At 44.5% G+C, this 27,911-nt stretch overlaps 2 protein-coding genes across 11 annotated transcripts in view; one reads left to right on the top strand and one right to left on the bottom strand.

The window, feature by feature from the left end:
• Positions 1-27,911, bottom strand: part of CLEC16A (C-type lectin domain containing 16A) — a 147,288-nt gene that overhangs the window by 22,771 nt on the left and 96,606 nt on the right. For 8 of the 10 annotated variants that reach the window (XM_072348999.1, XM_072349000.1, XM_072348998.1 and 5 more), the window contains one exon: positions 3,288-3,373. Coding sequence is in view for 1 of the 10 variants with exons in the window: in XM_072349008.1 (XP_072205109.1) it covers positions 29-527 (499 nt within the window). In the remaining 9 variants the exon portion in view is untranslated. Of the gene's footprint in view, positions 1-28; positions 698-2,202; positions 2,952-3,287; positions 3,374-27,911 lie in introns of those variants that run through there. The other 2 variants (XM_072349002.1, XM_072349008.1) reach the window with 2 other exon arrangements.
• SOCS1 (suppressor of cytokine signaling 1) lies at positions 20,619-23,283 on the top strand. The gene is made up of 2 exons (XM_072349457.1): positions 20,619-20,783; positions 22,311-23,283. Exon 2 carries the CDS (start codon positions 22,386-22,388, stop codon positions 23,007-23,009), a length of 624 nt encoding a protein of 207 aa, XP_072205558.1. The 5' UTR covers positions 20,619-20,783; positions 22,311-22,385; the 3' UTR covers positions 23,010-23,283.

Below are 27,911 nucleotides of genomic sequence, written 5' to 3' on the forward strand. Positions count from 1 at the left end.
AAGCGAACCGCGCACGTTATAGCGGTACCTGCGCTGAGGCACGGCCGGCCCCGCGGCACGTCCTCCACTCCCAGCACGGTGAAGCGGCCGCTGCAATCCCGCAGCCGGGCCGAGCCGCCGCCGCCGCGCTCCACGTGCAGCACGGTGCCCTGCATCCACACGGCCCGCAGACACAGCGGCTCTCGGCCCATCTCCGCCCGGTCCAGCCGCCACGTCCCGCCGTCGCCGCGCACCGCGGCCCGCAGCTGAGAGGCCAGAACCTTCATCGGCGGGCAGCCCGAGCCCGCAGACATGGCGCCGCCCAGCAGCCGGAAGACGGAGCGAAAGGGCGGGAAAAAGCCCCGCGCCGCCGGAAGGGAGCACCGCGCATGCGTGCGGGGCACAGCTGTGCGGCCGGTGCATTTAGGGCGGCGCTGGTGGGAAAGGGATGGAGCGACGAGGAGCAAAAGATGGGGCGGATGTGGGGGTTGGTGCCTCGGTTTGCAGCGCGGTGCTATCGCAGAGCATGGCGTGCTATCGCAGAGCATGGCGTGTCATCGCAGAGCATGGCGTGTCATCGCAGAGCATGGCGTGTCATCGCAGAGCATGGCGTATGCGCACCAATGCAGACTGAACTGAGCTCCCTGCGGCCCTTCTTCCTTCAAACACACCTCTCTCACCATTGAAACAGCCCAGTCCAAAACATGCAGTTGGAAACACCAGAACACAGCTAATGCCCTCCCCCCCCCCCCCCCACTTGCCCGCTGTGCCATGAATTATTCACTCCAAATGTCTCTGGGGCCGTTCTCTGTTTGGAGGCGTTCTGTAAGTGGGCCTTATTCCTTTTATGGCGTAAGGAAGCAGTTAATTTTTTGTTACCGTTTACAGTAAGAACAAAAGATAATCTTAGCAATAACAATAAAAACAGCGCCCTCCGAGCACGGCCATCTCAATACAGAATCATGTAATCTGGCAATCAAATCATACGGCTTACAGGAACAGAAAGACATTAGATGGTTCCTGTATTTGAATGCAGGATTTGAGCTGGGCTCGCTGCAGAGCAATGTCTAATTGCTGCCCCTAAGCTGCCGTCACTTGACAGCATCAATATTTTAGTTTCACATTAAAAAAATAATAATTGTGCCAAATATTGATGCAAGTATTGTATTCCTATTTGCTACCATATAATAGGAGGGTCTAATGCTTATTAAGTCATTAATTCTACGGATGAAGACAAGACCCCTACAGAAGTGCAATAAGTAGGAGAGACTAAGAGGTCCCTTTTAAAAGATTTTCCTTAGAGAAGCTGTTCTAAGAAGGGCAGAAGTACTGCCAGGCTACACCAAGTAATGGCTCTGTTTTCCAAAACCAGAAAACCTGTTCCTTTCAGTAAGGAGCAAAGTTACACAGCACTGTGTGCAAAGTTCCTACCGAAGAGCTGGCTCAGCACCGAGACTGCTCTGAGCTGCAGGGAGAACGCCTGTTATCTCAGCAGAGTTTTCTGGAGGTGATCCCACAGCAACACTCCAAACTGGATTAAATTTGACTGCATATTCCGAGGGCTTGCAGGATGAGACAGCTTTTGTTTGTGTGGGTTAGAAAGCACTCGGTCTTCTGGCTGCTGCTGCAACACGTGCTTTCTAAAGAAGTAGTCTTCAAGGAGGTTGCTCCTTGCAGTGATATGCACATGAGAGGTGCTGGCAAAGCATGAATAAGAAACAGGTCTCCCATTCTACCTGAAAAAGTTTTACAGAGCACTATCCTAGTCCTCTGATTAATGCCTACAGAAAAGTTTCTTTCATTTTCTCAGTGTCTCTTTTCTACTATTGAGAAGTCCCTAATGAGGCTTCCAGTGCAGACAAGGAACAGTCACGCTTCACCTTTAAGAGATCTACCCAAGCTGATGCTTATTTTCTTATACTGCACACAAAGTTCTATGAGTCAATTCCAGGACTGTAACATTCAGTGGCTTTCTGGTGTTTGTGTTGTACCACATAAAGGTGCAGAGTGGATATGCTGACACACACACTGCTCCATGAAGCCTGGAAAAACATCCTCATCATTCAGGTTTTTTTTCAGGCTATCTCATCACCACTGAATTTAAATGAATGGCTTTAATGGATGAATGGGTTGGAATTAACCTGTTGATAATCAGAGATATTTCCCTCCCTAGCTTGAACCCTTGCTGCATTTAATTTATGCTTTGGGTCTGACAGGTCTGACATACAGATGCTAAAGTATGCTCCACCACTGATCTCAAAACAGCTGGAGACAGGATCTGTCATCTGTTGACACAGGAAGACTCCAGCTTCGTCCTGCCAAACTGTAGTTAGCAGGTAGCTCTGAGTAAGTGGCACTTCAGAGGTGATTGGACAAGGCAGTGAGAGCCTTCATTCATGTGCTGTTGTCAAAACACTGCTAATAGCAACAACAACAGTCTGGGCTCTCCCATAGCGATGCCCTGCCAAACCTGTATGCAAGTCACTCCAAGGTAAAACTGAACTATTGTGGCAACTGCTATCAAGCAAAGCCTTTGTAATGTGCCCTCCTGTGCTCTTTTTGGAGAACCTAGTACTGGTGCTATACATGTGTGCTTATCCTTAATGGAGTCAGTGGAGGACACTGCACCTTGTATATGGCAGAGGGGAAAAGCATCTGGCTTAAGCACTTCTGCAGAGAGGGTATAAACCTTAGCTCACACAGCCAGCCTTAACACGAATAGTAACTTCACTGCTCTTGCCATCATGCAAACTTAACCAGTTCCTGTCACCATGCATTCCTATGGGCAGTGAAAACAGTGCCAAGTTCTCCAGCTTAGCTGACTCATTTCAGTTACAAAGAATTCTTAGAGGAAATGTTTAGAGAGCTCCAGTCATGTTCTGCAGAAGTGGGCGTCACCTCTTTGTGCTTTTCCATGCTATAAATGCTCTGGTCAGTAACTGAAACACATCCACATTCTGTGGAAAAGGATCCTGACATGGTTAAAGAACAAAGAAGGAATTAATCTTAATCATACTATCTACAAGTACTACTTGCCGCCTCAGAAATAATCTGTAGGGCTGGCTTCCAGATGGGCTTTAAACTACTGCACAAACATAACAGTAACTCTTTAAAACAGGAAATATGACTGGCATCCAGTGCATTAGGTACTAGTACAGACTGAAGGGAGGCCAGTTGTAGGGAGAACTCAGTGGTTCAGACTTTCTGACTTCATTGCACTTCATAAAAATACTGGACCTTTAGGAGAAGCTTAACAGGATTGGAGAGCCCACCAGCACTGTAGGTGAATACAGATCACAGTGTCCTACCTTGACAGCTGCAGGCCTTCTGTAAATAGTCTCCATTACCGCCAGCATCCAGTTTATCCATTGAGAATGAGAACAGAATCATCTTCCTAAAGAAAAGAAACCAGAACAGTGGCATTTTATTTCTAGAATCTTCAAATCATATATGGCAAAAACTAGAAAAATACATAGAGGCCAGTGAGGCTGTGAAGTTACAGCCAGTACAGAGCATACATTAGTGTGACTCTACAATGTCCAAGACCTGCTCAGAGGGTCATGAAATAACATTCTTGTGCCTGTAGGGAGAGGTAAGAGTTTGGAAATCTATCCAATCTTCAAGCAGGCCAGGGTCTTCTTGTGCCCAAAGAGACCATCTTCTCCTACAAGCATTGCTGTGTTTAAACTGAAGGCATTAGAGCTACACCACCACCAGTCATATTAATTTAAATTAAGAAAAGGTTAGAACAAGATTAAAAGTGACTGAGTTTTAGAATAACAACTCAAGACCTTTATCCCAGTCTCACACTCAGCACATACCTATATTCATTCAGGAAAGTAGGTTAAGATTAACATCAAGCTCTTTGAAGAGGAGAGTGAGCTTCCAAGGGGTCGTGGCAATCCAGAGCAGGAAATATATCTCTCTTGCTTTGTGAGGGAGGATTTTGTAGTCTTCAGGAGACAGACATTAAGCAGATATGAGGATTGGGGGCAGCTGAAGCTCACACAACCAAGCACAGCTGTGTATGTTGTTATGTTCTCTAGTCACTGAAAATATGTAGAAAAAGTGGATATCCCTCACTGCTCTATGTGTTCTATATTTTGTAGTTGTATCCCCATCTTGGAGTATCAAATGAAACTATCTCAGTAACTAAACACGATGACTTTCCTTAAATAAGCAAATTTTGCTCTGTGATCAGAGCATCTCCATACAGCACGTCTGCACTGGTTTTCTATGAAGCTAAAGGCAGCTCATTATCTAGCAGTCATTTAAATAGCAAAACCGGGACTTGAAATTCAAAGACGATGAAAAATCAGAAGATGATTCTTCAGGGATTCAAATATATCGGAGCCAGTAAATTAGCAAGCTTTCAGCTTGTCACAAAAAGCAGCAAGTGATGATAAAGGCAAAATCAGGATGCCTTATTTTCAAACCCTGCGGAGCCCACAAAACCACACTTGCAGTAGTGAGTTCTGTAGCAAAATCTGACAGTGCTTGTTTGCTCCAAATTATATTCAAATAACTACAAATATTGTTGAGGAAATTTTGCAGAAATGTTGCTCTGCTACAACTTGAGCTTTTCTGAAGTTCAGGCAATAGATGCTTCAGCAAAGCAAAGCAGACAGCCTCGGATTTGCAAGGCAAAGCTCATCAGATCATGCAGGCTTCTTTACCGGTTACAGGGTCATTTACAAGAAACGCACAGGGTGAAAGTGAAAGCTGCAGGCTGGTTTCTTTTCACGTTTATATCTCTGTATTTTGGCTATACTTATCTTTATTCTTTTAGTACAATTACGAGCAAACAGACCTCACGTGCAGATAAGATATTTTCACTTTCATTGTTTACACAAATTTTAAGACGGAGAGAGAATTGTATTCTCCTGTTTGAACCTACACTTTGGCAGAGACACCGCTTTATTTGCTTGAGGCTTTCTCTTCTGTTTCTTATAAATGTAATTGTACCGCCCTGTAACATTTCTGGACACATCAACTGGGGAAAACAAATTCCAGCTGAAGGAAATGGAACTGAAACTAATTAGAGCATCTTCTAAATTCACCCTGTAAACTTAATATGTAAAACAGATAGACAAGTTTCTTTCTAAAGGCTACATTTCCCAGCCTAAAACTATGCCCTTGCTCCACCAGTGCTTCTGCAATGTTTATCACACAGCTGTGGAGTGTTACTAATAATATTTGTAAAGAATTGCAAGGTCAGGAGAGAGGTGGAGCTGTGTTGTTCTTTCAGTGTGGGGAAAGCTTAAGTTTCTGTTTTGAATTCAAAGGAATCTGCAAGTTTTGCAAGTTGCAATTTACACTATCTTGAAATTGAAATCTTTGATCTGTAATCATGCATTAAGCTGCATGAAATTCCTGGTGTGTGAGTAGGAAAGGATTTATTATTGCTTGGTTGTTTCATTAATGTAAAGCAACAGATGCTTTAGGATAAATGCTTCAATAGTTCCCAGTAGCCATCTCTCATCTAAACATATACTGAACAATGAGTTTCCATCATGGCTTCATTTGCTGTGTTTCACATTGTTATATTAAGTGTCTAAATATGCAGCGCCTGATTTTAATAGCTCAAAAGTCCTATCTTCTTGTGGCAGCTCTATAAGTAAGCAGACTGTGCATTTCAGAAGGTGAGAAAGGGCAGGGGTAGGTTCCATACGAGCAAGCCCTGCCTGTCTATCCTGCTCTGGTAGAATGGAGCTACTGCCTCCACTTCCTAGGTTTTTACCAAGTGCTACAGTTTGAACTCACACAGCTTGGCCTGTTTGGAAGCAGGTTAGCTGTGACCATGGAAACATAAGATTCTTGTGAAGGGGAGATGAGACATCTATAATGCGATTGCAAACCAAGAATGCTCTGAACTTTATCTGAGCTTGGCCAAATGCCTTGGGAGGAAGAAGAGCTCCCCCCTCATTATAGAGCAGTCTCTGATTATGCATTGCTTTGGAATGAAGTACTTCTTGAATCTTTATTTTTTTTTTCTTTCCTTCTTTTCTTCCTTCATTGCTCATAGACCCTGCAATAAAATCTTTTTCACTCTGCTGCAGTTATCAAGAAACAGATGACTTAAAACCTGGGAGGCAGTGCAGCCGCATAATTCAGCGGACAGGAAATAGTGCACTCACAAAACATTGCAAACACATAACTAGGATTGCTTCTACTTCAGCAGCTGCCTTGGTTCTGTGCAGAGGTTAGATACAAATTCTAAGCACAAGTTCAGCTTTTTAACTTCCCTGGAACTCCTTTCTGGGCCAAGCCTGTTGTTAATTTTAGCACTTATTGGTTATTGCAGCTAAGGCTGAATACTCATTTAAACTCACTGGGATACAAGTTGTACTTACATTATATTCCAGGAAACTTTAGCTCACATTTTCATCTGAAATATAATCACACACAAACTATTTTTAACATAAGTCACAAACGCACTTAGTTTTTCTTTCACTTTGCTTTACTACAACTTGATCTCTATAGGACAACTGTCACTACTTTTGCCAACTGAAAAAGAATTTCAATCCCTTCATTGTCTCCATTAATACCATTTTCTTTCAATCATCTTTTAAATCCACCAGTTTTATCCAGTAGTTGACAAGTGAGATCACTTGAGAATTCAGGCTTAGGTCCCTTTCTGGCACCGAGAGACTCAAGCACGTGCTTGTCAAGCTCATTTTGAAGAGCTGACCTTGCCACAAGCCTGTAAAAGTAAGTGCTCTATGTTCTTGTGAACTCACTTTAGTGCACAAAAGGCGTTCAAGAGACATTGAGCTACAGACAGAAAGAATGGGACTTTCCTTTAAGCCTGCAGGTTTAGGCATTGATTTGAGAGAGGTGAGGCACTGTGTCCTGGCTCAGCTTCAAATACCACTTATGTACTTTATTTAATAACTGCTTAAAGAACAATATGTAACAGCACCCAGAGGAGACACCAGAAATCCAGTATTTCCCACTCACAGGTGAGTGTCACCAACCAGCCAGTCTGGTTTAGAACAGGGCCTAAATCCATGTCTTTTTAGTTCTAATCTAGCACTCCACTTACTAGACAGTCTGTCTTCCCTCGCTGGGCCTGTTTCCCAATCTGTAATTAAAAAGATGGCCCCTACAAAAGGCTTTGTCATACACAAATGAAAAGCATGGCTAAAACAGCAGCTAGTATTGTTTTTCATTTAGTAAACTTCCTTTGTCACGCTTAGAGACAAGCAAAGCAGGTCTTCAAAGTTTGAATTGCCCTGGAAAAGCTGGGATTCGTATTTCTTTATTTCCGGTATTGGCATACTATACAAGTAGACTTGGATTGCATGCAATGAGATCATCGGCAAAAGATGTAAATAATACATAAGAGGAATGGTGGGAGTGAAGAAAGTGGACACTGTTGTGGAGAGTTTAGATGATAAAATGGTGAGATGACAGACTGAATACTCACTCAGATGTAGCGACTTGAACATATTTGCAGTGACCACCCCAACTCTTATTTGAATCCCAACCCATGAGATAATGATAGGTAGTAAAAAGACAGTAATGATCTTCTGAACTCAGCCTGTAACTATTTTGTCAATAATGAACTGTAATGCTTTTACTGGATGTTTTCAGCATGCAGGGATGAAAACATGATGGTTCCATCCAGCAGAGGGGGCTTGGCAGCAAGTTTTTTGAGCACAAATCCAAGTGATTTCTTTGGAAACTGAGTGATATTAAAACAAAACTGACTTTTATAGGAACTTGCATAGTATTAAAGATAAAAGCAGAACTTCCTGTGAACAAGAGACACAAATATAAACAGACAGAACACAAATGGAGTGTCTTTCTGGTTAACTTTGTTTCCCTTTCTTTTCATTGTGGCTTTCCTATTTCACCAGAAAGCCCTCTCAGTTATAGCTGACAGGCACAAGAGAAAAAGGCTTTTCTCCTAATTCCCTTGAAAATCTGAGTCCAAGTTCCTATTAAATCTGTCCCTGCAAACTACTTCAGTATATGTACAAGAGAAAAAAACATGGGAAGATGATGAGGGAAGCTCAAGATGGAAAGTTTTCCAAGCCATCACAGAGCTGTGTGTTTGAAGGCATGACATGTCATCCAGGGGTTCAGGACATTGCAGCACTGTTACTGAGTTATTTTAGGCCACGTGGAATTTGGCAACCTGACGATATGGTGGTTCCAAAAGAGTGCATGGAATTCAAGGTCATGGTGTAAAGAAGCCCATTCCAAGTTAAAGCTTAATGTCAAGTTGCACACGGTGTTAAGACAAAAGAATGCCACCAATTAAAAATGGGCTGGCTAGTCCTCTGGCAGAATTCCTGGTTAATTGCCCCCAAACCTGTTTCTTTGCTCATTTCCATTCACTCAAAAGAAAAGTGCAGGCAGGTGCATGCTTGAATACTTGGGAATTTTATTAATTTTATTATTTCTTATGAAGAGAATGAGCACTTGAATGGCACTGCTGAGTGCTGCTCACAAGCTGATTCTTTTATCCCTAGCGGGAACTAGCCGCCAGTTTTAATGACTCTGGCAGAGATAACTATTTTCACCTCTGTGGCTCCAGATTTCAGTAAAGGAAATACTGACAGTGCTGTTGCCCTAAAGTAACCTGACGTGCAATTCATCCCAGAGGTATCAGAAGGTGCAGGTGACTCACTGCGGCAGATACGGGTGCAATGCTCTCCATTGCCAACATGAGTATGGGCTGTCCCGAGCACTGCAGCAGTCCCTGCGCCTTGCAGGCATGCAGGTGGGTGCAGTGCTCTGCAGCAGCCCAGGCTCTGCCTACTCACCCAACTCCGGTCATTCTGGAAAGCTCTTCTCAGAAAGCAGGATCTCGGCAGCCACTCTGTGTCTGTGGGGTGTTGGGGCTGCTATCCACGTGGCGGCCCAGAAATTTTCCTTAAGTACTAATATACTTAAAAAAGGAGTGTGTGGGGGAAGAAGGGAAGTAGAATTCGAGTCACTCATTGAAAGAAAAATCAGAAATCAGAATTTCTGCATGGATGTACTGTGCTCCCAGTCTATATCACTCTGTTTCTGACAGAAGAAAGTGCTGAACTACAAGGGCTCTAGCAGTGCTTGTCCTCAGACAAGCGTCACGCACTCCCAGTGCTGCCCTCACCTTTTGGCTGGCTCCCTTCTCACTGCTCCATTGCCACACACCCCGCTGCATCCCTCCCCTCTGCACTCTGCTCCTTGGGTATCTCCTCCTCAGGGGCTGCAGGTGAAAACCCTGACTTGCTTTTCAGACTGGAGCATTTCAAAACATACCAAACCCTCCACAAGTTGCAACTATGAAAGCAGCAAAAGACTGAGGAACAGCAACTCTGTGGTGGCTTTCATCAAACAGAATGAACCTCATAGCACTGCTGTGTGCCCTGCTGGAGGGGAGTGAGGAAAAGAGGATAAAAGCGGGTCGTTTTGAGAATGTGCAAGAAAAAATGAATCCACTTAGATGATAATGAGTTGAGTCAAAGTACAAGGAGCCTGCACTTCCCAGAAAGGAAGTTCAGTAACAGAACCGCAGTTATGCTTCAGATGCTAAAGGGAAAACTGGAGAAGGTAGGCAATTCTCAGAACAAAAAGCAAAACTGTCTGAAATACACGTTACTGGAGACAGAGAAAGAAAGTAAAAGACAGAGAGCATCCTGAAAGTAAAAGAAGCGTTGAACAGTAAAAGGGTATCAAGCAGAAAATTCAGGAAGCAATTAATAAACAGCAGCCTGGAAGGCAGAGAGAAGCAGAGCGGCATATATTTTTAAGCCTGAGACACTGGGATTTGTTCATGCAGAGAAAAGTCAGATGGAGACAAAATCCCAGCAGAACTGTGGAAGAGGCCAATACAGAATTAGCTGAGATGAACACGGGAAGTATGAAAAAAGTAATAAAGAAAAGAGAATTAGGAATGTGAGCTGGAGATGAGACAAGCTAGAAATGAGAGAAGAAAGAAAGAAAGAAGCAACAGAACAAATACCGCATGGGATAAGGAAGGGAAAAGAACAGAACAGTCCATTCTAGCTGAGCTGATGGGAACTGCAGATCTCCCAGATCTCCTCTATTAATTGCCAGTGCTAAGTGTAAAGCTTTGTGGGTACAGAACTTTTTGCATACAGAGGCAACCATCTGCACAGGCTCAAAATGGACTAAAGGAAGTGTTATCTTAAATGACAGAGGAAGTATCAAAGCTATGAATCCAGAGGAGTGAGGGCATGATACCTGACGTCGTCAATATTCTTGTGCAGGTGAGACCCTAGAAGCTGCTGACCTAGAAACTACTCAGCATTGCTCTGCTGTTATTTTGCCAAGGGCATGGCTTCTTCCAGCTTGGATCATCTTTCTGAAGATGCTAACTCTCTGAAGGAACAGTATGTACATTAGAAAATGCACTATAACCAAATACTTAATAATCTCCCATCCATTCAGCATATTCACGCTCACACTCTTTAAAATAAAAAAAGTCATTTTTCAGTCTCCCTGCACAAACTTCACTTTCAGGCCATCAAGAGATGCAGGTAAGAGCCCAATTATAGTCTGTTGATGGAAATCCTAAGAACTTTCACATGAAGATCTAACAAGAATCCACGCAGACAAGTGTTTTACAGGCATGGGTCACTGACAGGTTCACAAGAAGTTCCAGCAGTTTTACTTTTCTACAGCAAGATCATTACTTTAAGACAACCAAAATACTGGGCCATATTGTCAGTCTTTTTCCTCCATGGATGAATAGAGCCCCTCTCGATATGGTGCAAAAAGAGAAGTAGAAATACCCAACTAGAAAGGGTGTCTGTGCTGAGTTCCCAGTGACTGCAATGGCTGAGTCACAGTGGGTTCTTGGACATGCAGGGGAGTTTTGGCAGGAAACCGCCTACCACTGTATTTACAGCTCCACTTCAGCTACGCCATTCGACTCAGCTCAGTACATGATTTTTATCACTCTGGATGCTGGGGACACATTTGCACAGAGACATTTTCCAAAAGGCCACGTGTGTTCAGTGCTGGATTTTGGTGAGGTTTCCACATATTCACTTCAGATGGAAGTACTTCCCCTTCTATCCTTTTACCCCTAGCATAAAGTAACTTTTCTCCATCCGCTCTGATGTCTTTGAGTCATACCCAGCATGCATGCATGTTTTTCATTGCTGAACTCTGTCATGTTTTCATAGGATATACCGTACCAGCATAGGCACCTACAATAGCAAATCAAGCACATGGAGACAGAGTCCTGCCCTACCAGAGAGCAAACTGTCTACCTCTGGAAATTAAAGTAATGAAACAACAAGAAGCTTGTATCAAAGAAACACACTGCAACTCTAGCAAAGCTTCTTTTTATACCTTTCTTCTTTGTAAAGCATAGTTTTATCTATAGAAAGCTATGTTAATAAGATAGTAATTGCAAATTCCAGCACTTGAAGGCTACAAGAGGCCTTCCCTGTCTTTTCCTGCAAATTCTGTCCTAGTTTTGTGAAAGAACTTAGATCACACATTTCACTAGCACCCTTACGTCACTCAGCACACAGATATGTGAGTGGGCAGATTTCGGGTTGCATGTGCAAACGTAAATCAGATATTGCCCAGTTTTTCAGTTTTAGGTTTTGTAACCACATAACATCCATCAGCAGAGCCTTTGCACCTGGGGGCAGGACAGGAGGCAGGTTGCAGTGTGAGCTGTACTGAAATACGAACTGCTAGTTAAGAGAATACTAATTACTCTCAGGAACAGTGATGGGGTGTCTGTGCAGGCGTGGAGGACCTGCCTATGTTCACAGAGGGATCCCTGGTGGAACACACTCATCCCAGGACAGCTCCACAGCCCAAACCCTCTGAGCAACATTCCCAAACCTGCTGCTTTTGCATAAGCCCACACCCTGGAAGGTGGGGCCAGGAGTATGTATACAGACAAGAAAATATTTCAGCTGGACCCAGCCTACACAAAAGTTAATGCAAATTAAAAGCAGCCACAGGACTGCTGGGGAGCTGCCAGCTCCATTCTTAGTGTTGTGAAGTTAAGGAGAGTGAAGTGAGAGGGAAGCCTCTTTGGGCTGTTGTTAACAGCCAGCAGAAGCAGTCAGTTCCTTCCAGCAGTGTGTGGGTGTCTGCTACAAAGCAGCAATTGCCTTAGCAATCTATGTTGGTAAGTTTGGACACTTATGCCCTTTCTATGCTGCACAACACATCGCTTGTAGCTCACAATTTGGAAACAGAATCAGCTGTAGCCCTGCCTTCAAGTACATGCTCAAGAGATCATCATACACAGAGCAGAGAAAGGATGCTGAATGAATCACAGGACTACCTGCTGGCCAGAAATGTGCAGACTGTACCATTCTTGGTATTTTAGGCTGCAGGTCTGTCACACAAAGAGAATTCATTACGATCTGACTAAACTGAATGAGCGCTGTGCTGTGAAAACCAACGGCTTTACCTCCCTGGTGTCAAGGCAGTATTACTATTTCCACTCCCTCCAAATCGCTCTCCTCCTACCTGTCTACCACAACCAAAACCACATTTTGGCACAAGATTAGCAGAAAATAACCACACTCTGACCTGCCTGCCACCCGCTAGTGGAAACTGGGAATTCACGGGAATTGAGGGAACTGGAGGCAGTTCATGTGAGTTACACTCTTGGTACCGCAATTTATCTTCAGGTTGATATTTCAGAGTTTCATATATGTTGTTCAGTTTCCCCGAAATTAACCTTTAAATAAATAAATAAGGGAGAAAAGCCCACAGTCTTTCAGGGGGATCAGAAACCAGTTTCAGGAAGCACTATTAACTTTGATGGTAAATGCAGCCACTGAAAGTAAATGCATTCTTCTCTGTGTGTGTGTACTGGATTAATATTTTTATTGAGTTTCATACAGAAACAGAGAAGGAAGACTGCAGAATGCTGTGTAACGCACTGCTGGAATACCACAGTGCTGTTTATTGCAGACTTGTCAGGAGTTGAGTGATTTTCAGTGTGGTCTGTGAGGAAGCAAGAAGCTTGAACCAGGTGAGATGCTTTTTCCAGCCCTGACACCTGGGACCCTTCCTTGGCAGCAGTTGATGGCTATGGGGAATGAAACAGGACAGTAAGAAAATAAGGGGAAAATCTGTGAGAACAAGAAGTCAGGATGAAGGCCGGAAACCAGAGGGAGCCGGGTGATATCCTTTCAGCTAATTCAAATTGGAATTTGGAAGTGAGCTTCAAATGTCTGTTTTTCATCTCTTCGAAAATAAGCTATTTTTAGCTTTGAAGTGGCCTGGAGCACACTGCTCTGGTCTGGATGCAAGTCTGCTTTTCCATTTTGCTAAGAACATCTGCTTGGTGATCCTCACCACAATGCCACCTGCAGCACTTCGGATGCTGAGGTCAAGCCTGACATGAGGACACAGCTGTCTGGCCAGGAGATGGCCCCAAGGCACTTGCATCCCATTACTTCCAAGGAACCAGAACACATTACAGAACAAAATCCTTTATCTTTTTGGATGAAGGACAGTATTCCCGAGAAACATCCTAGGATCACAGACCCTCTACTGCTGTTACTCAGTTTATATACTATTTTAACTAGACATTTTCTGAAGTGCTTTGATGAAGCTCCTGACAGGCCTTTAGCAAAGAAATCTCATGAATTATTTCCTCCTGACCAAAGCATGGACTTTGTATGGACTGGGGAGGATAACGGAACGTTTTTAATGTATCCTGAAATTCTGGATCTCTGGCAGGCCTCTGAAACCACGAAATACCATAAGAATGTGCAGGATCTTACCTGCAAGTGCTCCACCTCTGCGGTGTGAAGTCATGGCACTGTATGAGCATTAGAAAGAGCTTTCCCTGACTGACCGGAAAATCCATATTCCCTGTTAGTGTTTTAACCTTTCCCCATAGACACAAGGAAAGAGGATGTTAACCTATTTATATGGGAAATCATTAGAAAGAGCACAAGATTTAAAATCACATTCATCAGTTTATTGGGATTTCTTGGTATTGCTGCACTAGGTGCTTAATTGCATCTGTTTGCCTATAACAATTCTCAAGGGAAATAGCCCCATTACTTGACATCTGAAGAATTATATCAGGGATACATGGATCATTCTGTATGAAAGTAAAACCAGAAAGTCATGTACACTGCAGAAACTGAGAGGTTACTCAGGACATGCTCTGAGTCAAGGTATGAGACAGGTTAAAACAGGACAGCTGGAGCTAAGAACTTCATAGAGGGACGAATCTAAACTGTTTGCATAAAGAATACCTGCAGCCATCTTACCAAAAGGTTTTTCTGTATGAAAAGTTGACTTCTCACAGAGTCAGAGGACAAACCTGCTCTTGCAAGTGAGTCACCATGGACGTCAAACCTCTGGACAACAGCAATTGAGAGAGATGTCTACAAGGCTCCTAGACAAAGCCCTTCAAGCTGGCACTCTTCCCACTTTCATATTCTCAATTGCCTGATTTACTGAGAGGGAACATCAAGGCCTGAATGCTGTGTTACACTGATTTTACATAACATAATATTTCTTCTTAATTAATCCACGAGCATTTGTGGAGAGGGCTGTATCTAACTAGCATAGATCTTTCTAAAGTTAGAGCATGCTTCACTAATATATCTGGATGAAGTTTGTGATTTACAACCTTCATTACAGATGCCAAGAGTTCTACATTTCAATGACTTTTTTTATCAGAAATTGCCAGCTGACTCTCAAGAAATTCCTAGAAATTCTGCTGGAGATGAGATATGATGGAGCTAATCTATTCTGAACACAACTTGTTGAGTCCACAAGTAAAACTGGCCAATTGTTTTTTTCACATGAGTAGTTATGGTGGTGGTTTTATGTTTGTTTTCTTGGCAAATGTGGAATTAATACTCCAGTTCTGAGATAGATTGGTAAGCCGCCTATCAGGATCTATTCTTTTTCCAGGAAATGGGAGAGGAACAGAAATCTGGCTCATTTCTCAGTGAATATATTGAAAATTGAAAAAATAAATGTCATATTACCTATTTCTTGCCCAGATTTGGTTATGCCTATGAATGAAATGCATCAGACACTGATGCTACAGCCTTTGAATTACTTTAGTAGAAGTTCATCATTTGTATGTGGTTTGAATAGATGGAATGATGGGAGCACCAGAAAAGGCATCAATGTTCCTCTCCCACAGCAAATTTGTAATCATGTAAATGATGCAGGACACAGTCTGACACTGATAACAGAAAAGTGGCAGAAAATGCCCGTCAGAATGGAAAACTCTAAGAGCAGAGGGTAATGATACCATGAAAATGATAACAAAGAAACATTGGAGGTCTTTTTGGATTATAAATAGATGCTTTGTTTGCTATCCTCTGCATCCTCGCTCACAAGCAAATTTTCCCCCAGGCTCTTCATCCCATCATCCCCTTCCTATATTACATGGAGGGCTTCAACATCACACATGAACTTTAACCTCAGCTCCAAAACAGCTGCAGGAGAGTTCAGTGCCATGGCTGATTTTCCTGTGCCATATTACAGCTCCTCACTCATGGGCCTGGGATCTGAAAATACACAGGAATAGGGAAGTGGAGAAACAGAGACTGTGGCTTCAACAAGGGAGAGAGCTGCTGGAGCAGAGATCAAGGCAATGGGAAGGAAGCGGAGGGAGGTCAGTTGTTCTGACTTTCTTTGGAAAAGATCACACAGGCATCAAGGTAGCCAGATGAAGTAAAATTAGCACCTGTCTCTGAAATTCAAGGTACGTGTTCCTCCAGCCAGCACTGAAACCTCTGTAGTCCAGTAAAGCCAAAATAGCATCATACAGTTCTGCTCTGAAATATCCAGTTCAGTTTTTATTGCAGCAGTTCTCACACATGAAAGGCAGCCTGCTGCTTCTGCAATTAGCACCAGTGCAACTATTAGGGACCCAGACTTCCTCTGTCAACTGTGAAATTTGCTCATATACACAGACCCACACATGAAAACCCACCAGAAAGCATGCTGCCCCTTCACAACACTTCTACCAACAATTTGAAGCTTTTTTCATCTTCTTTAGAAGAATGTCTAAACTACTGAAATGTTGAAAACCCAAACCACATTTTTGTACAGTTAACTGTTTAGCTTTTCATTTCATAAGACTAACACAGATCTTGACTTGACGTGGTTAATATCAACAAAGGAACTTCCAATGAAGAACAGGCAGGGTCCAAGGAAACCAACACTAACAGCTCCAGAAGAAGGAACTAACAACATTTAAAATAAACAATTCCAAAGTAGCCAGCTTAGAAAGAAACTTCCCTCACAGCCTCAGAGAAGTTAGGACTTCCTTGATTGATGACAGTTTATTTCTCTTACAGAGATGCATTTCAGAGAATTTGTCTGGAATGCTCAGGGAAAATCATGAGAGGAGAGCGCAGCTCTTACTCAGTATTAGTACACTGCTAAGATTAATTAGCTTAGCTTCCCCAAAACACTGCTTTCATCCTAGCCAGTAGACATGTGCACATCCTCATGACTAATACTCACAGGAATCCTTTCCAGAAGACAAAATACAAATTTCTAGCATCCATCCTAGCTGGGTGGGATCTGAATTGTACACTGTCCACAGAACAGCACAAACTTCAGCCCAGGCAGAAGGGCTGGTTCTGTACTCACTGGCTACCTCTTGTCGGGGCATGATGCTGAAAACCAGCTGAGGACATCTCAAACTGTATCTTGTTCTTGGCACGATAATTTATGTATGCTGCCATGGAGAAACAAATATACACATCATTCTTCAATGATACATAGCTTGGTCATTAATATCAGAACAAAGCAAGTCATCTTTATAGCCACTTGCCTACAGGTAAACACATAAAAGAGTAAGAGGATAAGTTGTATTCAACAGGCTCGTTCTTTTACCTCCAAACTTATAAAGTGATAATATGGACAGCACGGAAATGAAGATGCATAAGGAAACGTCTATTCACAGCAGTCAGATTTTTTGGGCATGTCCCATTTAGATAAGTCAGGGTCTGACCTTAATGCCTTGCTAAAGTGGGTGATGGAGATTCACACTTCTCTTGGTGCTGCAGGTTTCAGTGTATCTGAAAGCAGACTCAGAAGCAATGTGGTGTCTAATTTACTTGCAAAATCAAAGAATTCCGATTTCAGGGGTTTCATTTAAATGAAAATTCAGATTCTGAAGAAGAAAACAAAACCCACTAAAACAGGAAGGACGGTATTGTGGTTAAGTTTCTAGTACGGGGCTCTGAAGACCTGAATTATGTTCCATTCCTAGCCCTTCTGCAGACTGTCTCACTCTCTGACTTTAAGCAAATCACTGAACCTCTTGGTGCTTCAGTTCCCCTTTTCTATAAATCACGTTGCTGGCTTGGGCAATTTAGATAATGTGGACAATCTGCTTCATGTAAGAGATACTGTTTCCAACAGAAGCACAAGGGAGGAACTGATGCTTTAACCCCAAAATGCTAATAGCAACATACACAACCATATTGACTTGAGTCATTCTTGCAAGAAGACAAGAAGTTCTGGAAAAAAAAAAATTAAATGCTCACTGACAACTTTCTTCATAAAAATAACAAAATCAGCTGTTTAGCCATTCAGGTATTAATTCCCACAATGATCACCTGTTTGATATACCAAACTCTAAACAAAACACTATTCCAGAGACATGCTGGCCTGCCAATTAATTCAGCTTCACCTGAGAATTACTTCCTGCTTCTACAAAAATTAGGAATGAAGCTGAAAAGGGGAAAGCCTGCTGATTTTCTAGTTGTTTCAAGTATTTTTGCACTTCATAAAGAAACCTCTGCCTACATTACACTGCTGCTAGCATGGCTAAGGGTATGTCTTCTGAAAAAGAAAACAAACAAACAAAAAAACCCAAAACAACAAAAAAAATTAAAAAAGGGGAATTATCATATGCATTATCTCCAACAGACACAGTGCTCTCCCACCTTCAACACCACCTTCACACCCATGCTTTTCCCTCCTTGCCTCCTGACAGACCCTTCCCTGCACCCACGCGCTTCCAGCCAGAGAGCAGGCCTTGCTCCTGCTGCACAAACGTCCCGGGTTTCCTCTGAATTTTGTTTCATTTTCCAAGCCAATGTTTATGAAATAGGAGTCACGGCTCTTATTTTAAACAACAGTTGAGTTTGTTCTTTATCTAAACCTTAGGAGCTTTAATGAGACCCTTCAGATCACAAGTATTACATTCCTGACCTAAGAAAAGAAAGCAATCCTTTTCTTGCAATCCTTTTCTTTCAGCCTAGACTTTGCCTTTTTTTTTTTTTCTTTTTTCCTGAGACCATCAACATGGAAGAAAGGTACCTTGTGATAGGGAGAAAAGCAAAGAGCTCTGAAGTGTTACACAAGGAAGGCTCTACTTACCAAAGAGACGCTAAGAAGTGCCTAATTCACCTTGCAATGAGTGCTCATTAAGCTGAGTGACAGCAGCAATTGCAGTCATTTGACTTTGCAGCAGTGCTTCAAATTTAAGTAATTTCTGGAGGTCTCCTTCCCATGAGGGCTCTGCCCAGCAGCTCTACATCGGCTCCAGATTTATGCACTGCCCTCTACTGGGTAAAGGAATCTCCTTTTAGCCAAGAGTAACATAACCTCATCTAAACCTACTGGAAGGGACCTCTGTCTGAGGGCTTTTAAGTAGGGGTAGAGGGGGTAAGAAAGAAAATAAAAGGATGAGGATAGGGGCTTGCAAAAGGAAATGTGAGTAGAAAATAATCAAGATACCCCAACAAAGCTCAACTTGTGCACACATGATGGAGCATGCCAGCCTGCAGTTCACATACAAATGACACCAAACTCCTTGGGCAGCAGCCCGATGTGCTTTCCCTTCATTGCCTGAGCTGGTAGAGTGGCTGGAAGCAAACCTACCCAATGGAGCCCCACCAACCTCTGAAGCTTTGCAGCTAAATATTATTACCACATTCCCGTTGAATGAGGAAGACTTTTTGGACAGACGCTTTGTCAGCTACTCAGACCATGGCAGCCAGACTGCACGTGCATCCGGAGATGTCTTCCCCTTGTGGTCTTACCAAATCAAAAATTACATGAAAGTGAAACAACTTTCCTGGTGCACCTGTGGCAGCCAGCAGCCAACCTCCATCCCACCTGAGAAACACTGAGCTGCAGTACGGCCTGAGGGCCTCAGCCATGGCAGCAGGAAGGCAGCTCTGGTGCTGCAGGGCCTGGCTGGAAGTTAAACGATCTGAGCTGTGGTTTTGGCTCTGATTTACCTTACTGTGACACAGTTAAGCACTTCCAATCTCTGCTCTTTGGAGGGGAGGTAGAGAACCTGGCCTAAGCAGGTGTTAAGCTCTTAAGGTTGGTTATACAGTGTTCAAACAAAGCAGCCTTTGAATCAACTTACTGGCTGGAGTGTATTACAGCAAAGCAAAGAGCAAAACATTTCTCACTATTGCATGTTTGAATTCTAAATAAGTTTCAGTTCCACCATTCCTGAATGCTTTTGTTTTAAAGAGAAAAGCAGCCCCCACACACTCATAGTGAACCTCAGCTCAAGTTCAGTTGCTCAGAAATGGTTTGAAAGAGAATTCTGAGCACAAAGGGAATCTCTGTGCCAGTTCTTAAGCTGTATGATGAGCTCTGCTTCTCCAAATTCACGACAACCATGCTCTCACATGACAGAACACGAGCAGTAAATTTCAGTGACTAAAGCATCACAAGAAATTTCCAGGCTCACCTTCTGTATGCCAGCAGGGCACTCTGTCACCATGAGGTTCATTCAGTCTGTGACCACGCTGGGTTTTGAAAAGAATACAGAGTCCCAAAGCATGAAATACATCCCCTTGAAGGGCAACTAACGAGTCCCTTCTGGGCCTTACCCCTTAATCTTCTGACAGAAATATTTCTTTTCGTTGTCACAAAGCATCATAATGACTGCAAGGGGAAACTCATCCTCCCTCTCTCCTGATGTGAAGCAGTGAGGCTGCAGCACCCATCTGTCAGACTGCGGCCCCGTGCTTGGAAGTGACAAATTCATGATGTGATTCCAAAGTCGAGAAGACCTGCTTCCAGGAGCTGATCAGACCCTGGCTGGGGTTTGCAAATCTCCCTGTGGGTGAGCAGCAGCCCCAGCAACCCGCACTGACTGCTGGTGATGCCAGAAATACAGCTGGGGATCTGAGCAGTTAGTTCTAAATCTGATTGCCCTGCAGAAAACCCCGGGGAAATTCTGCTCTGAGAACTCCAAAACCAGGGCAGCATACAGAAAGTCCTCCCAGTGGAAGGATCGCAGATTTCACTTAATGCTTTTTTCAGTCTACATTCACGGCTGATCTAAACGTGCTCCCCTTCTCGGACATCACATCCCCTCAACTCCCGTCCACGCTGGCCCACACTAGCACTGAGAGCAGCTATCGCTCGGCACGCCCGACCTTCTTAACGCTGCCCTCCCGCTTTTCCTGCCGCCGTGCCCCCACGCCGGGCTCGCGGCCGAACTGAAGGCGAGAACCTCTCGCCGGACCGCGGCAAACGGGGCACCAAGCCGGAGGTCACGACCGGGACCGGGCATCGGGGTACAGGCTGAGGCGGCGCCGAGGGAACCGGCTCCGATCGGCTGTAAGTCGCGGAAAGTGAAAGTGAAGAAGTGAAGCGCGACCACGTGTTTTCGGGGAAGGGGAGGAGCGGGCGAGCGCCGCCGCCGCGTTAAATAGAAAGCGGCGGGGATGTGCGGGCCCAGCGCGCTGGCGGAGCGGCCCCAGGCAGGGCCCCGGCGCGGAGCATGCCCACGCGTCCGCCGGGCACAACCGTAGCCGCCGCCACCGGGGCGCGGCCCGAGCCCATGTTGCGAGCTCCGGGGACGGCCCTCAGCCGCCGAGCTCCGGGCGAAGGTAAGGGAGGATCGCGAGTTCGAGAGCGCGCCTGGGAGAGGTCGCGCTGCGGGGATCTCCGGGCCGTTGCTTTGGATTGGTTTACGGTTGGATTCTTGTTCTCCGGTACGCAAGACGGAGCTTCGTGCTCCGCGTAACGAAAACCAACGCCGCGAACGGAACAGCCCCGCTCGCGGGGACGGGATCGGGCGGCCAACGACAGCCCCCCGCCCGCCCGGGGCACCGCGACGGGACGAGCCCGCGGTGCTGTTCGCCTCCCGGCGCCGGTACTTGGCTTCTGTGAACTTGAAGTAGTGAGCGCTAATCCTGGCCCGCTAATTGGAAAAACTGACATCGGTTTCCTTCTGCTGTGAAAAGAAAACCCAGCGGTGCTTCCAGCTCGTTAAGTTATTTGCCAGCAGAAGGGTTTTGCAGCCCTCGTTGCCGTTTTGGGAGGGTAATGTGACCTAAATGAAACCAAACATCAAGCTGTTAAATTAGCACGGCCCGGAGCCCAGCTGTGCACTTTCCTTGAAATCTGCTCTAGCACATTACCCTGAACCGGGAGGCGGCCGAGGGATTCGTTTCTGAGAATCCTTCAAGGTTTCTCAACAAGCTGCAGCTGCAGATCTATATCTGACCGTGGGGATAAATCCTAAAATCTATGCTTGCCAGTAAGGTCACGGCAGCCGGCGGAGACGTATCGAACCGCGCTGTCAGAGGCAGGCGGCTCAGGCCAACCTTGTTCCTGGTGCAGCACTGCTAATTCCTTTGAAGTAACACGAGGGATGAATTTAGTCCCTCTGCTGAGAGATATATCAATAGGAAGCAATTTAGATTGGGCCACTTAAAGTGCATGTAATACAAAAAAGAGAGAGAGAGATAGAGACAGAGGAGTAATGCTTCGAGGGTTCACAGAGGTTGATGTGTGTAAGCTGGTGAGGCTGGAGCACCGCTATCCCAGGGGAAAGTTGGGGGAATGGGAAATTGCCTTTTATGGCTGAGCCTCAGGTTAGCAGGAGAGAGGGAAGGAGGCTGAGGATGCCTGGGCAGTGCTGCAGCTGCCCCTCCAGCTGCCTGCAGGCTGTGCCCTGCTGCAGCAGTCCCTTCCCAAGTGCATACTTGGTTGTGGTGCTGTCTGAGATCAGACCTTGCTTGGCAGAGTGGAAGGGAAGGTGGCTTTGAAACCTTCTTGCTTTGTCTTCTAAAACTTTCAGTCGTGTTGGAGTGGGCACAGGGTCTCTTTCAGTGGAAGGTTCCTGCCATCCTGCAGGCCCTGAGATGCTCTGCGGGCTCACAGCAGGGAAGCTGTTATCCTCAGTAGCTGTTAATAATCCTTGCTAAATATCTTTGGAGCTTTAGACTTTGTAATAGTAGTAGACTGCTAATAGTGTCCAAAAGCAAGCAGTTGTTTGCCCAGTGCAAATTGGGAAATGAATAATAGATTAGTTTATAATGGTGGAAGGGAGGTGAATGGAGGACTGGGTCATTCAGAGCCTGCAGCCGCTTCTCCCTGGGATCTCACTCCTTGTCTCTTTGCCATTTCAGAATAGCTGCTGGAAAGCTGCCCTGCCGTAGCCACTGACGCTATGGAAGACCGCATCCGCTGGCCTAGGCTGTAGGATGGTAGCGCACAGCAAGGTGTCAGCAGACAATGCAGTTGCAGCAGACCCACGATGTCTACTTGACCCTCCTGCACGGGATCGCTCTCAGGCTCGAGGTTACCGCAGCACCGGCCGGCCTGGCGCTGCGCAGGCACCGAGCAGCACGCACTTCCGAACCTTCCGATCGCAAGCGGATTTCAGTAGCATCACTCGAGCAAGCAGCCTGCTGGATGCCTGCGGCTTCTACTGGGGACCACTGACCGTCAGTGCTGCCCATGAGAAGCTGAAATCTGAGCCCGAGGGCACCTTCCTCATCAGGGACAGCACACAGAAGAATTGTTTCTTTGCCATCAGTGTTAAGACCGCGACCGGGCCCACCAGCATCCGGATAAACTTTCAGACTGGGCGTTTCAGCCTGGATGGCAGCAAGGAGACCTTTGATTGTCTTTTTAAGCTGCTGGAACATTACTTAAGCTCCCCTAGGAAGGTACTGGTTACCCCCCTGCGCAAAGTCCGTGTGCAGCCCCTGCAGGAGCTCTGCCGGAAGAGCATCGTGAAGACTTTTGGAAGAGAGAACTTGAATCAAATCCCTCTCAATCCTGTTCTAAAGGACTATCTGAAATCCTTCCCGTTTCAGATCTAAGTACAGCATTAACTGTATAGAGACATGTGAGAGATGTGTGAAGAAATCCAGCTTCTTGGGTTTTTAAACATGTTTGACAGTGAGCAAACTTATTTTTGTAGCAACTTACTGTATTTTGAAATGCAACTTGAACACTTGACCTCTTATGTTTACAAAAACTGTTTGCACAAACCTGGGGTTTTAAAACCCTGGCATCATTTTTCTGCCAAGCAGAATATTTTATTATTTTATAATATTTTTAATGCTATTAACATAATAAACTTTATTGTGAAAGTTTTTAGAAAAGAACAGCATCTCTGTTTTTAGTTTTAAGTGTGCTGGTATTGATCCTACCAGCAATCTCTGACTGCTGTGTGTCCAAGTGCTGCCTTATAGCTGGGTTTCACTGGGCTCTGACACCTTGCCGTACTGTGGGTGCTGGCCCAACAGAGGAGTCCTGCCCCAAAAAATGGAATCTTTCCTCTAATGGAAAGATGCAGGCAAGCAGAAGATGTATTTAGGATGTACAGAATGACTTGGAAGGGACCCTGAGGATCATCAAGTTCTAACCCTAGCTCTGTCCTAAATATGTGAGAGCAGGAGCAACGTGCATAGGTTTTAAAGAGGTAGATGAAACCCATGGCTGAGCTTATGGCTCCAGTGCTGGCTTGCCTTCTATCTATTGAAAGCAACAAGCAAGAAAAGGTTTGGTTGTGTCAGACAACCCCCACATCAGCGTCAGTGAGGGAAAAATACAACTGTTCCAAAATGCCATGTGCATACACACTGTAAACAGTGGTGAGCATAGTATCACTGTGATGCAGTGGATGAAAGATTGCTCTCTGTAAGACAACATGTGCAAGACAGCAGAGATTCAGGCTTCAAAAAGTTTCTTGCCTTACATTCCTGGTGACCTACAGGGCACAGATGTGATCTCTTGAAAAGAATTTGTCACTTAGGTCCTGATGACAGGATTCACAGAGCCTAATTCTATAGATATGCAGCTTTTATATCTGGTGGCTAAGCTGCATTCAAAGAGAGCTGAAATACATCAGAATGTTTTGTAATATCACTCGTGGGAAATTGGTGAAGGCACTGTTGCATTTGTGCGCTTATAAAATGTGAAATCAGTGCCTCCATAGAGCTATAACTGAATGACTGCAATGCTTGGTTTGGCAAAATGTGACCTGTGTGATTCAATGATGAAGAGATATCACTTTATCACAAAGCAGTTCACCCCTCCCCCAAGCATTTCCTGAAATCCATGAAAAATAGACTTAGAAAACCAGCTGAACCAAATCACTTCAAAGAAGACGCAGTGCCTTTCACAGAAATGTCCTCTATCAGCACAGATCTGCGGTGCTTACAGTAACTGGAAGCAGTAAATGAAGTCATCGCTACAGTTTGTAAGATAAAAGGTCTCTCCCCATACAGTAATTCATGTTCCTTTTAAAGCTAAAGCCACTTTTAGGAAACACTGAGTGTCTGTTACATAGCATGCTTTACTGAATAATTTGTGCAGTATGATTTACAAAGTCAGCTCTTCTATCAGTGATGATTCTTTGCAATAAGAAAGTTTCCTGCTCAGACATGAGTAAGGATCACTCAGTGTTTTGGTCATTGTGAAGAAGAGAAAACCAAAGATCGCACAGGCAGTATCATATGACTCTTTGCTGTGCTGCTTCCCTAAAAGTGTTTTTTTGGATTTGTCCCGGTCCCTTCTCAGCCATCCCTGGCTGAAACTTGCCAGGCTGCATTTCTGTTATTGCTGTTTAAAGCTGAAATTAGTTGCCAAATGCTGTATTTTCCCACTGCAACACGTAAACTGGGGAAGTCATAAAGGCCATGCTATGCAACAGCTATGAATGGAGATTGCCTGAATGCAAACAGCTTTAAGAAGCTGGAAAAAAGCTTCTGTAGGGTGAAGGCTGCCAAACTGGTTTGCAGTCAGCGGAGATTGTTATCCTGCTCCCTGTGCTCTTTTTCTCAGCCCATAGTAGTCTTTAACCCATCAGGCCCCAAGTGAATGACGACTGCCTGCATTTAAATAAATCAGTGCACAGGTGATGGCATCACCAGTAGAGCAAGCACAATGGGGCATAAAAGGTTCTCCATCATGCTTCAGAACAAGCAGAGCTAGATTAGAGAGATGGGAAGTGGCTTCCCAGTGAGAGACTTGGATTAAGGGAATAAGGATCGAGCTCATTTCACTTTCTTCCTGGCAGGAGCAAACCTAATTTCTCTCAGAATAGCCTTAACCAAAATGACCCATATCCTCAAGGTAAAGCACCTGAATCCTTCCCCTTCTGTCTTCAGTTCAAAATGCAAACATGGGACAACCCAGAATATAATCAAAGCTATGCTCCAAGGACAAGGGCAGAATTCACTAAAAGGTCACTTAGAGGAAAAGGAGATGAAGCTGGCTGGTATGTTTAAATTACTACTGTCTTTTCATCTCCCCTTATTCTTCCCTTTCCTTTGCTGCTATCCAGCATGCAGCACAGAGGCCAGTTGCATCCTCTCTAGCAGGTATCTCTAAGCTGCTCCAAAGCACAAAATCCTAATGCAGTTGATGTGCTCACAGTGCTGTGACACATCCTCTAAGGAAGAGGTCTCCTAAAATACCAGTGGGCACCGACTTAGGGACTCAATCAGACTCCTGAAGATTTCTGAGAGTCCCAGCTCTGTCAGAGCCAAATCTCTCATTCTCTGCCTAATGAAATACCAGCAAGGTCAGATAGTGCACTAGCTGTATTCTGCCCCTCCAAGCAATGGAAACACAAACAGCACAGTGATTTCAGCCCTGTCTGCCAACTAGCACATGAAGAGTGGTGCTTGCAGTCCCTCCCCTTCCTGCCCAGCTCTTTCCTCTGACCCTTTCACTCCTGGCTGTGGCTGGGAAGTAAAGTAAACAGCGAATCTGGTGAATGACTACACAGTCAGTGGGGAAGGGACAGATTAGAAGTATCATTTGCAGCAGGGAGCCCCAGGTTCTGTCCCATTGCATCTCACTGATACACCTACTCTGTCTCTGCTCTGGTACAATTCTATAGACAACAAGGCTGGGGCTCCCTCACTTTTTAGAGACTGAAACACACATTTGCTTTCAGAGTAAGTTAATTTACATACCATGCTGCAGCTGTAAAACATTTGCTAACGAATGGAGCTAATTAATAAGAACTGTAGGTGTCTGGTTAATTCAGCTGTGAAGGGTTGTGAAGGCTGTGAAGGATGCTTAGTAGGAACCTCTTGAATGACAAGTGTAACCTCACCCAGTGTGCAGCTGTGGTCACACTAATTCTGTTATGATTGAAGTCATTTACAAGAAGTGAGGCTTCAGCTGCAGTCAGCACTGATGCTATTTTCAACAGCCAAGAAAGAATCATCCCCTAGGGCAACACGCTGACTGTATCCAGCCATCAATACTCTTCACCCAACCTGTACTTAATCCTCCTCTGTACAGTGCATTCACCTCCTGGACCTTCTCATTCACATCCATTGCCAGCCTTTCCTATTGCACTCTCATTCAGTCCCTGGCTCTGCTTCTGCCCCTCCATTCATGGTGCTGTCAGTTGTGTGAGTAATGCATTAATTTCCTCAAGCTTTGAGACAAAGCCTGCATAACAGCAACCAATTTGGACTCTGTGCAGCTTTCTGTGCACAGTGTAAGCCAACAGCTGCACATGCAGTGAGTTTCAAGGATGCTCTGGTTGCTTACAAGCATCATTCCAGACCCTAAGGCTTACTGCTTTTGTAATACTCAGTTGAATCATCTTGTTTGGTTATTTCTTGAGCTGTCCATGAGCCATCACTGTTCAGGCAATCTAGAGAGATGGAGGGATGGAAACAGCATATCCTATGGTCTCCTGGCATGGAAGTAGTTTATGTATGGTCTGTTACTTTATCATTGGCATGATTCAGGAGATAAATGTGCTACAGAAAGAGTAAGGCTACTAGCTTCTTTCATTGCTCTCCTCAGATAAAAAGTAGTGAATCTTCTTGCTAGATCCCTTGCACATATTCTAGTACACAGTCTGTTCAGAAATAGTTTTTGACAAATATTTCAAAGACTATTTTTGGTTTTCTGTCCCCCTTAGACTCCCAGCTACCCTCACCAGGTAGTTGTTCACAACTGTACTTTAGACATATGACAGTTGCAAATCAAAAGCTTTCAAAGGCAAATGCCTAATTGCCAATGGGGCAATTAGATCTCTGGGTTAGGTGCCTAGATGAGGCTGTGTGGATGTTTCCACAGGTTTCTCCCTGTCTGCAAGAAGGCCAGATGTAAAACAACAAACCATGAAAGATTTACAAACATAACACAGCAATTACCTTCTGCTTAATGCAAATTCAAACAACCATTTTCAGCCAGGAGATAGGAATTTCCCTTTTCAAGTACAAGGACCTCCTCTATCTAAACGCGTGGTTACTCAGTAATTGTGATGAATAGAAAACCTATAACTGCTCTGTGACTAGATGTACCACATGCAAGGTTGTTATCTTACAAAGTGCAGGTCTCTCTGATGTGGAAAGGCAAGAAAAATGGAGGACCAGGAAGAATTCTAACTTTGCAGGAAGAAAAGAATATGCTTGTCAGACTGACTTCAGAAGACTGGCAGCCAAGGGATGCTTTCACCAGACAAGATAGCTCAGTAACTGCAGAGCAGGTGCTGTGTTCTATAGCACTCTTTTGGTCCACAGCTGTGCAACACATCATGTAGTTATCACGTATAGAGACCTAGCATGTACTACGTTGGTATAATTATATGCAAAGTAGATGGTGCCTTTCTCAAAGGCAATAATTTCAGTTCCAGTATTCTCAGCCCAGCACATTTGGTAAACTAATGTGATTTCCATTTCCCCCCCCAAGAGTTTCTGGCTGCTGTAAATTTTCTCATGGCTTGCTGTAGAGGAGAAGCTAGT

Source organism: Excalfactoria chinensis, chromosome 14 (assembly GCF_039878825.1).
Source record: "Excalfactoria chinensis isolate bCotChi1 chromosome 14, bCotChi1.hap2, whole genome shotgun sequence".
Classification (NCBI taxonomy): domain Eukaryota; kingdom Metazoa; phylum Chordata; class Aves; order Galliformes; family Phasianidae; genus Excalfactoria; species Excalfactoria chinensis.